The 11,433-nt window shown below is 39.8% G+C and overlaps 1 protein-coding gene across 1 annotated transcript in view; it reads left to right on the top strand.

Moving 5' to 3' along the window:
* Positions 1-11,433, top strand: part of Phlpp2 (PH domain and leucine rich repeat protein phosphatase 2) — an 81,200-nt gene that overhangs the window by 1,133 nt on the left and 68,634 nt on the right. Inside the window, exon 2 of the mRNA XM_005345687.3 lies at positions 7,299-7,582. Coding sequence (XP_005345744.1) covers positions 7,299-7,582 — 284 coding nt within the window. The remainder of the gene's footprint in view (positions 1-7,298; positions 7,583-11,433) is intronic.

The following is an 11,433-nucleotide window of genomic DNA, read 5'->3' as shown; positions in this document are numbered from 1 at the left end:
CCCCCCGCCCCCGCATCCCTTGGGCGGCCATCGCCTCGCCGGGCCTAGCCCGGGGCCCTGGGGCCGATTCCGGGGGGCGCGAAGGGCGGGCCGCTCCTGCAGGAGCCAAGCGGCGAGTACGCAGGGCGAGGCGGACACCTGAAGACATCCACCACAGCCAGAGAGGATGGCGGCGGCGATTGGCCAGGCACCGTTGTGTACGCGGGCTGCGCCGGCTGGAGCGGCCACACTGCTCTCCGGACTGGCTCCCCGAGTTCCGAACCGGCGCCCGGCTCCAAGGCGCGCGTCCCGCGCTCCCGCCCCGGGAACAGTCCCGGAGGATCTGCTGCCTGGGGACTCGCTGGGCGTGTTGCGGGGGTGGTGGTGGGGAGGAGGAGCAGAGCCCGAAGGGGCACTCCTGCTTGGCTGACAATCCGGGGAGAAGGCAGTGGGGGTGCCGTTATGCAACAGGCAGCCAAGCGGGGCTTTTTGGTAGAATCAGGAGAGTAGGAGGATAGGAAAACAGATGCAGGCGAAGGGGGAGTGGAGCCTTGAAGGTGAGTGATGACAAGAAGTTTCTGTGCGGGAAGAATGCAGAAGGTGAGGTGAGGTCAGCGGAGATGGTTAAAGGGTGGCTAACTGGGTGGAGTTCTCCACTAACCTCTGAAATAGTGCGGAGAAAATTTTCTGTTGGTTCAGTGTATAAGTCAAGTGGAATGGAATTCCTCTACTGTTCTAGAAGAGGAATCGGCAGGATTTAAAACTTGCCAAAGAATGAGAGAAGAAAATTGAGATCTAATGTGTTTCAAAAACAGTTTGCCAAACATCGAAAATACATATTGTTAAAAGCAAACATTAAGTAATTAATTGAGATTGTTGTTGAGTGATATTTCCTCTTACTAAGATTATTAGTAAAGCAGCACAAACATGGGAAGGTCAGAAAAGTAGACTTGACACACTTAATGAATTAATGAAACCAATACTCAGTAAAATGTAAATCGTATTTTCTTTTGCCTCCCAGTCTTAAGGCATAGACTTAGAGAACTTCTAGTAGTTTATCTTAAACTACTTTTTAACTGTTACCCACACTGGAATTTACTCAAGCATAAAGCGGTGTAATTACTGAAAGTCTTTTACAATGATAGCAAATAGCAAACTATAAATTGTGAGTAAATTCAATAAAAACGAAAGTTCTGCAGGCCTAACTTAGCAGGAAAGAGTTTTGAGAGGCATGTAATGTCTCTTGGTATGTAAAAGATGTGCAATTTTTAAAAAAACCTTGTAACCTTTTTTGGTCGTGTTGAAGTGGTAAATTGTGTGAAAGAGAAATGAAAACGTTTATTGAGGACTATCTTTCCCTGGTGCCCAAAGTTCCCATTTTGGGGTCATCAGAAAGAGTCCAGTGATTGGTTAGTCTTGACTCTTGATCTCAGTCTCTGGAAATAAGAGCCTATCTGGAGGCCTTTCTAGCCCTTGCTTTCCTGAAAGTGGTAACACTCTGCTCCTTGTAAGACCACGGAAGATAGGCCTTGTGTTCCTCAGAAATTCTCTTAAGTTGATGAGGTGTTCACTTGCCCCAGTGCAGCCTGTAGAGCATACATAGGTAAGCCGAAAACTTTCTGAACCTTGAAGAATGTCATAATTGCCCACATGCTTTTCCACATGTTTTTCTCTGAAGATGTTTCTAAAGACGTCTCTAGCCTAGGGGTATAGCTCTGTGTTAAGAGGATGCTGGTGGTAGGGGATGTGCTTTGAATGTACAAGGCTCTGCATTTATTCCTTGGTCCCAGCTTCAGAATACTAACACTGATAAAACAGGAAGGAAGACTTTCTATTCCTTTTATACTTACGCCCAATACCAAATAATCAACATAACTTACCCAGACTACATCAAGGACTATCTGGCTGTACAGAGCCCTGGGACGTTTTATTCAAAATATACTTTTTTTTTTTTAAAAAAAAAGATGTATTTATTTATTATGTACACAATGTTCAACCTCCATGTATGCCAGGAGAGGGCACCAGATCTCATTACAGATGGTTGTGAGCCACCATGTGGTTGCTGAGAATTGAACTCAGGACCTCCGGAAGGGCAGTCAGTGCTCTTAACCTCTGAGCCATCTCTCCAGCTCCTCAAAATATACTTTTAAACTAGTGTCAGGGACTAAAGGCCCCAACATAGAAAACTATGGGCTTGGACCTGTAGTTTCATCTATTCATCTTAAAGAAGATCATTTAAGCCTAGGGGTTCAAGGCCAGCCTGAGCAACATAGTAAGAGTGCATCTCAAAGTTCTAAAATTTACCAAATTACTGAACAAGGCTCAAAAGATTTTCAGATGTGTGATTTTGAGATTATGGTCTTAAGTAGGAGATGATAGGAGATGACAGCCAATCTAGTTTGTGAATATTATGATTTGATTTTTTTTGTTTTATTTATTTAAAAATTTTAAGGCAGGGTTTCTCTATATAACAGTCTTAACTATCCTGGAACTCACTTTGTAGACCAGGCTGACCTCAAACTCATTGAGATCCACCTGCCTCTGCCTCCTGAATACTGGGATTAAAGGCATGCGCCACCACCGTTCTTCCAATGATTTGTTTTTCTTTAGGAATAGTCTTATATTTTTATCAGAATATATATATTCAGTTGTGTGCATGTGCATACTTGTGTGCATTTGTGTGGACACCAAAGGTAGGTGTCAGGTGTCTTTCTCTGTTGTTCTTCACCTTATTTTTTGAGACAGGGTTTCTTACTGAATAAATTCTACTAGAATGGCTAACCAATAAACCTCTGGGTCTCCATCTTCCAGTGCTGGAGATTCCTGTGTTTGCTATTATTTAGTGCAGGGAATTGAACTCAGATCCCCATGCTTGCATGCCAAACACTTTACCAAATGAACTATTTGCTCATCCCTAATTTTTTGTTTTTGTTTGTTAGGTATTATTTTCTTGAGACAGGATCCTACTATGTGGCCCTGAATGATTTGGAACTTGCTATGTATTCCAGATTGACCTAGAACTTTCAGCAATCCTCCTGCCTTTGCTTTCCTGAGTGCTATGTATGGTTCCATACAACTAATACCAAAAAAATTTTAACTGGCTGAAATGCTCCTCCTCTCCCTAGGACATACTCTTCCTGGTCCCTTAGAAATACTCCACAGTGTGATTGGGTTTTAAAGCCCTTATTTTAAAAGTTGAGTGCAGAGACATCTCATACCTTAAGGTATTCTCCATTCTGATGGAAGTGACTAAGGATGAAGACTGACCAGGCCTGTTTTGACTATATGAGACTTCTCTGTATGGTTTACCATCTTTGAGCTGATCATAGCTCTCAAGTATTATTTTTATTTTTAGAATTGGAAGTGTTAAATTCAAGTACTGGCTACTGAATTTGTAGCCTACACTGAAATATTTTAGCTTTATAGATAGACTTTATTTTATTTATTTATTTTTTTTTTGGTTTTTCGAGACAGGGTTTCTCTGTGGTTTTGGAGCCTGTCCTGGAACTAGCTCTTGTAGACCAGGCTGGTCTCGAACTCACAGATATCCTCCTGCCTCTGCCTCCCGAGTGCTGGGATTAAAGGCGTGCGCCACCACCGCCCGGCTATAGATAGACTTTAATATTAAAATAAAATTAGGCCTAGAGGGATGGCTCAGCTGTTAAAGGCTGGGCTCACAACCAAAAAATAAGAGTTCGGTTCCCAGCACCCTGTCCCTCCAGGTACTTAAATAAAAAAAGGATTAAAAAAAATAAATACAATTTTTAAGTTTTATTTGACTTTATGTAATACATGCTGGTGCCTGTGGAAATCAGAAGAGGACTTTTGGTCCCCTGGTTTATGAATGGTTATGAGTCACGGTGTGGGTTCAGGGAACTGAACCTGGATCCTCAGCTAGAGCAACAGGGAGTTTTTAAGTACTGAACTGTCTCTCCAACTCTGATTTTTAAATTGTAGTCTTTGTACACATGTTTGATATGATGTGTGATTATAATTGTGTTCCCTTTTGGATAAATTTGTGGTGACAGCTTTTGTAAAAGTAAAGGAGAAAGTAAAGTGTCCTCAAAGGAGCAGTTTCAAGCTAGCTGGCTCTTAGAAATTGAAGGCTGCTCAGAGGACAGTGTCACCTGCAACATTAAGAAGTTCTTTCCAGCAGTTCCTCTTTTGTTAGGCAGTAGAGCAAGACATTCCTGAGAAGGACGTACTAGTAACTTAGCAGTGGCTAATAATGGCCCAAAGTCTAGCTTTGTCGTTGCTGTTGTATGCCTTTGCTTTGCTTGTTCTCAAGACCTTTTAAATGGCTATTGGTGAGATGCAGATGAACCATATCTACTAGGGTTCTCTAACTCCTCAGCAGTTTTACTTCATTATAGAGTGTAGATTATAGATAGGAGACTGAGCTTGAAATAACCAACAAAACGTGTTTTGATAACATAAAGTTCTATAAGAAATGCATAGTCTTAAAGAAACGTGCACATTTACAAATGATTGCTAAAATCTGCTGGAAGGTGCTGGGTGTGGTGGCATACATTGTAATCCCTGCACTTGGGAGATGGAGTTGGCAGGAAAAAAAGTCAAGGCTGACCTCATCTACAAAGTGATTTTGAGGCCAAAATAGTATGCATGAGCCCCCATCTCAAACAATCCTTGGAAGAAAATTCATAATACTTCTGGGTCTTTCTGGACTTTTCTAAGATTGTGAAAGTCAGTGAGTCATTTGACCTACTAATTATATTTTTATTGTTACTTTTGCATCAAGGTCTCACTTTTTAGTCTGATTTAGGTTTCAAACAGTCTTCCTGCCTCAGCCTCCTAAGTTTTGGGATTATAGGTACATGCGTCATGCTTGGCTTTAAAAAGCCTATCAGTGGTATTTAGATTGTGTCTGCTTACTTCTCATTCTCTAGTGCGAAGTGCAGGCTCTCTTTGTGTAAGTGTTACTGTATCACATAGAACCTGTCAGTGTTCACTAAGGATTAGAAGGTAAGGCTTATTTAAAATTAGCTGGTAGTTAACCATTCAGTGGCTGTAATTTCTTAGTAGTAAAAACATGATGGGTCTTGTGTGTTTGAGATGAACCTTGAAAGCCCTTTATTTATTTTGAGATATTTAAGATGAGATTCAGGATGGAGGAAAGTGTGTTTGGTGGGAAAAGAGGCCTCATTCCCACCTGTGTTGGGGTTTATTATGTATGATTTTGAGTAGTTCTAAGATCACGAAGAGCTGCAGAAAGATCAGTTTAGGGCAGAAAGTGTCAGTCAGTTGTAGAGAGCTTATCTGGTATGTCAAAACTTGTGTTCAATCCCTAGAACTGTTGTTCAAAAGTCAATTTGCATGTGTTACCCTAAATTTAAACAGATTGGCATTCATCTCCTTGCTTTAAATTCATCACATGTAGGGACACCTGTTTACTTAACCTTGTTTTTGTTTTTACTGTTGACTGCTGAAACCCACCTTGGTCTTGAACTTGATCCTTTTGCCTCTGACTCTCCAGCATCTGTGATTACAGGTATGTTCCTCCAGGTATTCTCAAGTATTTACTATCAGTTAAACTAATATTTTCTTCGTATGTATTTCTGTTTTCTAATGAGGAATACTAGTAAAAGTATTTTTCTTTCTTTTGACTTTGTAGGTAAATATTATGTGGTTTGTTAAAAAATTGAGGCTTTTTTTAAAAATATTTATTTATTTATTATGTATACAATCTCCTGTCTGTGTGTATGTCTGCAGACCTCATTCCAGATGGTTGTGAGCCACCGTGTGGTGGCTGGGAATTGAACTCAGGACCTTTGGAAGAGCAGGCAATGCTCTTAACCACTGAGCCATCTCTCCAGCCCCCAAAATTGAGGCTTTTTAAGTTTATCTAATTCCTCATCATAGCTAATTGATGAAGCTGAAGTGCAAATTGGGTATCAGTTCCTGTGTTATCTTTTGGGCTTTGCACCTATGTCTGTGACATTCTGCATTAAAAACACTCCAGGGTCTTGGCAGTGAAGAGAGTGAGAAACCAGAGATGATGACCATCCGTGGTCATCTGTATATAGTAGAAGTATATTCAAGGTGAAGATATCTGTTGAGAGGAGACTCATTGATGCTAGACAGGGGTGAGCGCTGTGGAAGGCTGCAAAGAGAACTGGCATCTGAATAGAGGTTTAGCGAGTAAGCATGTGGATAAGGTGGAGAAGATGTTCTCCATATGCCACAGAGTGGTGGAATGGTTATGTGCTCAAAGACACAGATGATTACAAAGGACTGAAACACAGCAAAGGGCAGTGGGAAGTCCATGGAAATTTATTTTTTTGTTAGTTAGAAATGGCCCATTGTGAAAACACAGGCAAATGGTGACTTTTAAAAACTATTTGTTGTTGTTTCATTTTTGTTTCTGTTTTGAAACAGTCTCAATATGTAGTCCAGGCTGCTTTGGAACTCATTTATGTAGGTTAAGTTTTCTTTACACTCTAGAAACCCTCCATGCTCTTCGGCCTGACTGCTGCATTATACATATGCCCCACCTTGCTTGGCTGGAAATTTTTATATTGACTCTTAACAGTTGTTTTGCTTTAAGATAACTTGACTTCACAGTATGTATGTGAATTTCACATACCGTGGTTATAAAATGCCAGCAGTAATTGTCTTGAAGCATGCCAGGAATGGGAAGGAGATTTGTGTTACCAGACTGTGCTTAATGTACTGTGCATTTATTTGGACTGTGAGGTCGAGAAAGTCTGTATTGCCAGATCAGAGTGGGGAGGTTGTTATCAACCCACTTCTTTGTGTGCAAGGCTTAATTTACATGTATCAGATTCAATCTGAAATTAATTAGTAATTATTATTTCTGTTTTTTTCAATTTAAAAACAACCACCAGCTGCACACCTTTAATTCCAGCACTCGGGAGGCAGAGGCAGGAGGATCTCTGAATTTGAGGCCAGCCTGGTCTACAGAGTGAGTTCCAGGACAGCCAGGGCTGTTCTCAACACAGAGAAAGAAACTCTGTCTCAGAAAAAACAAACAAACAAAAAAACCTTTTGAAATAAATAAAAACATCATATTCCAAAATCAACCAGACCCAGAGACTAAGTGAGAATTGTCATTCAAATCAGAAACTTGAAACTTCACATTAAATATTACATTTCTCAGTACTTTATATGTTTTATGCCCCCTGCGTCCTGCTTTTAGTTGATTCTGGATGTAGTCAAGTTGACCAACAAGATTAGCTACCACAGAAGGGATGCTAGGGCAGTTGTGAGTGTAAGGACTGAACACATGTAATTCAGACAAATGTTTTTGTTTATAATTTCTTTCTTTTGATGTTTTTTAGAGAAATATGAAACACAATGGGAACAGAAACTGTTTGAATAGAAGAAGTAGGTTTGGTTCTCGAGAAAGAGACTGGCTGAGAGAAGATGTGAAGAGAGGCTGTGTTTACCTTTATGGAGCAGACACAACCACTGCCACTACAACCTCCACCTCTTCTTCTTCCTCCACATCCTCCTCTTCTGACTTACATCTTGTCCTTTGCACAGTAGAGACACCAGCATCAGAAATATGTGCTGGAGAAGGAAGAGAAAGTCTCTATCTACAGCTTCATGGAGACTTGGTCAGGTGAGGTCTGAAGGGTTTTCTTGTTGTTGATGTTTTGTTTTGAGTCAGGAGTGTCCCCTGTGCCTTGTGGTGGTCTCAAACTCACAAGTCTTCTGTCCAGCCTCTTCAGTGCTAGGATTGTAGGCATGCACTATTACTCTGAGCTGAGCTGAGTCTTAACTGTGATCCTTCTGTGATATTAGTAACATGCATTTCTGATTGGAGGTGGGCTTTAGGATTATAATCATACTCTGTAACTTATGGTGATTTTGGAGTCAAAGGGCATGAAAAAGATTTGTCTTTGGAATATTTAATGATTTTTAAAAATTACCATTTTTTTATGTAGTATATCCACATGTTTATGTATGTACATGTAGAGGGCCAGAGGTTGATGTCAAGTGTGTTCCTCTATTTTTAAAGATTTATTTTTATTTTTAGTTGTGTTTAGGTATGTGTGTTTGCATGTGTGTTTGCATGTGTGTATGTGCACATGAGCTGCCTATCCGTGTGCTGGGAACCTAACTCAGGTACTCTGGAAGAGCAGTGAGGGTGGTTAACTGCTAAGCCATCTCTCTAGTCCCTGTTTTTTGAGATAGCTGCTCAACCTGGAACTCACCAACTCCTAGACTGGTTGGTCAGTGAGTCCTGGACTGTGTCCACCAGGCACTGTCCCCTAGTGCTAGTGTCACAGGCATGTGTCTGTCATCATACCTGGCCTGTGCGTGGGTGCTGGGGCTCCAAACTCAGGTCTTCATGCTCACATGGCAGATACTTTACTGACTGAGCATCTTCCTAGACTCTCATTTTATGATTCTAGAGTTTAACGCTATAATGAAGGAAAACTTGATAGTTCTTCTATTTGGTCCTAACATACAAATTTAAACATTTTAAAAGTTACCTTTGGGGAAGTGTAAATAGATCAAAATTGAAGTCTACAAAAGGGTACAGAGTGAGAGGTCCTTCTCCATCGGTCAGTCCTCAGCCATCCAGGCCTTTTCATTGTTCTTATCAGTTTGTTATACATCCAAGCATACATGCTCTTGCCTCTAGATTCACATTTTAAAAACAATGATGTTGTATATGACACATTGTTGACTTCATATCTGAGATATTTCCATTTTCATATAAACATAATTTATTTAATGACTACATGACTATCCCACTTTATGGGTCACCATAGTTTTAACTAATCTCCCTTAATCTCTCATTATGGATCTTAGCCTGCTACCCGTTTTTAGCACAGCAGACAATGCCACAGCTGAATTCCTATGTGCCTGCTGTCTCACAGAGAAATGTCTCTCTGGAGGCTAGGCCCATAGACGTGCAGTATCCTTGGTCAACGGATAGGACCATTTATAATTTTGATAAATATTTTCAACTTCTTCATAGAGGTTATATTTCCATCTAAAATATAAAAATATGGGGCTGGAGAGAATACTTGACTGCTCTTCCAGAGGATCTAGGTTCTTTTCCTAGCACCTACATGGTGGTTCTCAACTGTCTGTGACTCCAGTTTCAGGGAATCCAACACCTTCTTCTGGCCTCCTTGGGAATCAGGCATGTACATGGTGCATAGGCAAACATGTAGACAAAACATGCATACATACAAAATAAATTCTTAATTAAAAAGATCCCTGAAATAGAATATAAAAGTATACCCATTTTTTCTCTCCGAAATGTTTTAACATTTATTTATTTATTTATCAATTTATTTATTTATTTTAGTTTCTTGGGATAGGATTTCTATTTGTAAACACCCTGGCTGTCCTGGAACTCACTGTAGACCAGACTGGCCTTGAGCTCATGGAGATCCTCCTGCCTCTGCTCCTGAGAGCTGGCGTTAAAGGTGTGTGCCGCCACAACCTAGGTAGCCTTAAGTTTTATATGTAAGTGTAGACATATACTCTTGCATGAGCTGAACCTGCTTATAAAGGATAATAGTTATCAATTTTTGTTTGTTCATTTATTTACTTAAGGTTCTGGGTTTAAACCGAAGGCCTCAAACATTAGACAAGCACTGTATACTTAGCTTTCCAAAGAAAATTGTTTTCCAAGCCTACTCGAAGCTGAAAAGGAAGTTTTTTGTTTGTTTTTGAGACACGGGTTCATATAGCTGAAACTGGCCTTGAATTTCTGATCTGCCCTCTACCAAATGCTAGGATCAGAGGTGGGCACCACCATTAACAGGCTCAAATAGGAATTTTGCTATTCTGTTGTTTTAGTATTTATTTCTCTTAATGGTTAAGTTGAACATATTTGCACAAGCTCAAAAGTAATTTGTGTCATGAATTTTTTATAAATATTGATAAAAATAGTTGTGTAGTTTTCTAATGTGCATTTGGACTCTTTAATTCAATTTAAAAAAGCATTCGTCCTTTAAATGTTTCCCTCTAGTTTCCTGCTCGTCCCAGTAGTACACACTCCTCTAGAAACAGAATTCCAAGCTGTGGATTGAACATTATTGAAGTGCAGTGGAGAAGTGAGGCTACTCACACCTTAGAGGTGTGGTAATAGTAGTAACACCTTTAGCTGAGCCAAAAGCTGACGCCTCTTTAAAAGTGTGAACTGAGGTTTACTGTGTATTCCTTTTAGGATCTGGATGAAATCTTGAAAAAGTAGATTAGCATTTGAATGTTTTTTTTTTTTGTTTTGTTTTCAAGTTAACTACATTTCCTAAATCCTTCTGTGTAACAAAAGGATCAGACTGGGTGATCCTTAGGCTCCTCTAAATCTTAACACTGGTTCTGATCTAATTTTATCAGATGGAAAGCCTCGACCTGGATTATAGCAGATGGTGGTAGATGGTGCTCACTTACTCACTCATTTATTATTGTTTGCATTGGAAGATGCCAGGAATGTGAAGAAACACCCCCTCCATTACTTTGTTCCCACTAGTTGTGTAATTAGTTAAGAATTCAAATGTGACATGGTTTATTTACATATGAGAATGTAAACTGTAATTAAGGGTGAATGTTTATCTGTTAACCCTGTAGCTTTGATCATTAATAGTGAAGTATCTCTTTGAAGATATAATTTATTAGAAAATATTTAAAACACTATTGAATTTAGGATGAACAGAATGAGCATGCTTTCATTACTGGAGTAAAAAGCTCAAGCAAGACCTTAGACATCCAAGGAGGATGAAGAGACTGCCTGGTCTCAATTGTGATTATTTGTGCTAGTCAGTACTGTTAGTATATTATTCATTTTCTCATCGCAATTTACACGAATTTTGATGTAGTCTCATTTCTTTCATGTGAGGAAGATTGATGCTTTGACTAGCTCAAGGTCTGGCAGATACTGCTAGGCAGTTGAAATGACTGACATTTAAGGTGCCTGATGGATTTTCTTCCGAGTAAAAGGTCTTGGAGTAGAGGAGCTGGCACAGCTGCTCCCCTTACCCAGTTTTACTGCCCAATCATGTTTGCTTCCAGATCTTTAGGTCTCTTACGTAGTTGTTAATTACTTGTGCTCTGGTCTTCTATTATCTAATCTGGAGTAGGTCCTTTCTTCAGAATAGCCCTTGTAAAGTAATTGATAATCGCTGAGGCGTTATTGTTTTTGAGAACCTCTTTTGCTGATTACCGAAGTGTTCTGTGTGCTCATTGAACACATTTTGAAAAATGAAAAGGCATAAAGAGAAATAACAGTATTTAATGTATATGCCTTATGTAGATTACCTCATTAAATCCAGTCTTGTGAAGGAAACAGTTTCTTTCTTTCTTTCTTTCTTTCTTTCTTTCTTTCTTTCTTTCTTTCTTTCTTTCTTTCTTTCTTTCTTTCATTATTTATCTATTTATTTATTTATTTATTATGTATACAATATTCTGTCTGTATGCCTGAAGGCCAGAAGAGGGCGCCAGACCTCTTTA

The sequence above is a fragment of the Microtus ochrogaster genome, chromosome 4 (assembly GCF_000317375.1).
Source record: "Microtus ochrogaster isolate Prairie Vole_2 chromosome 4, MicOch1.0, whole genome shotgun sequence".
NCBI classification, from domain to species: domain Eukaryota; kingdom Metazoa; phylum Chordata; class Mammalia; order Rodentia; family Cricetidae; genus Microtus; species Microtus ochrogaster.
The sequence above is the reverse complement of the archived record's forward strand: the minus strand, read 5'-3'. Positions and strand labels throughout refer to the sequence as shown.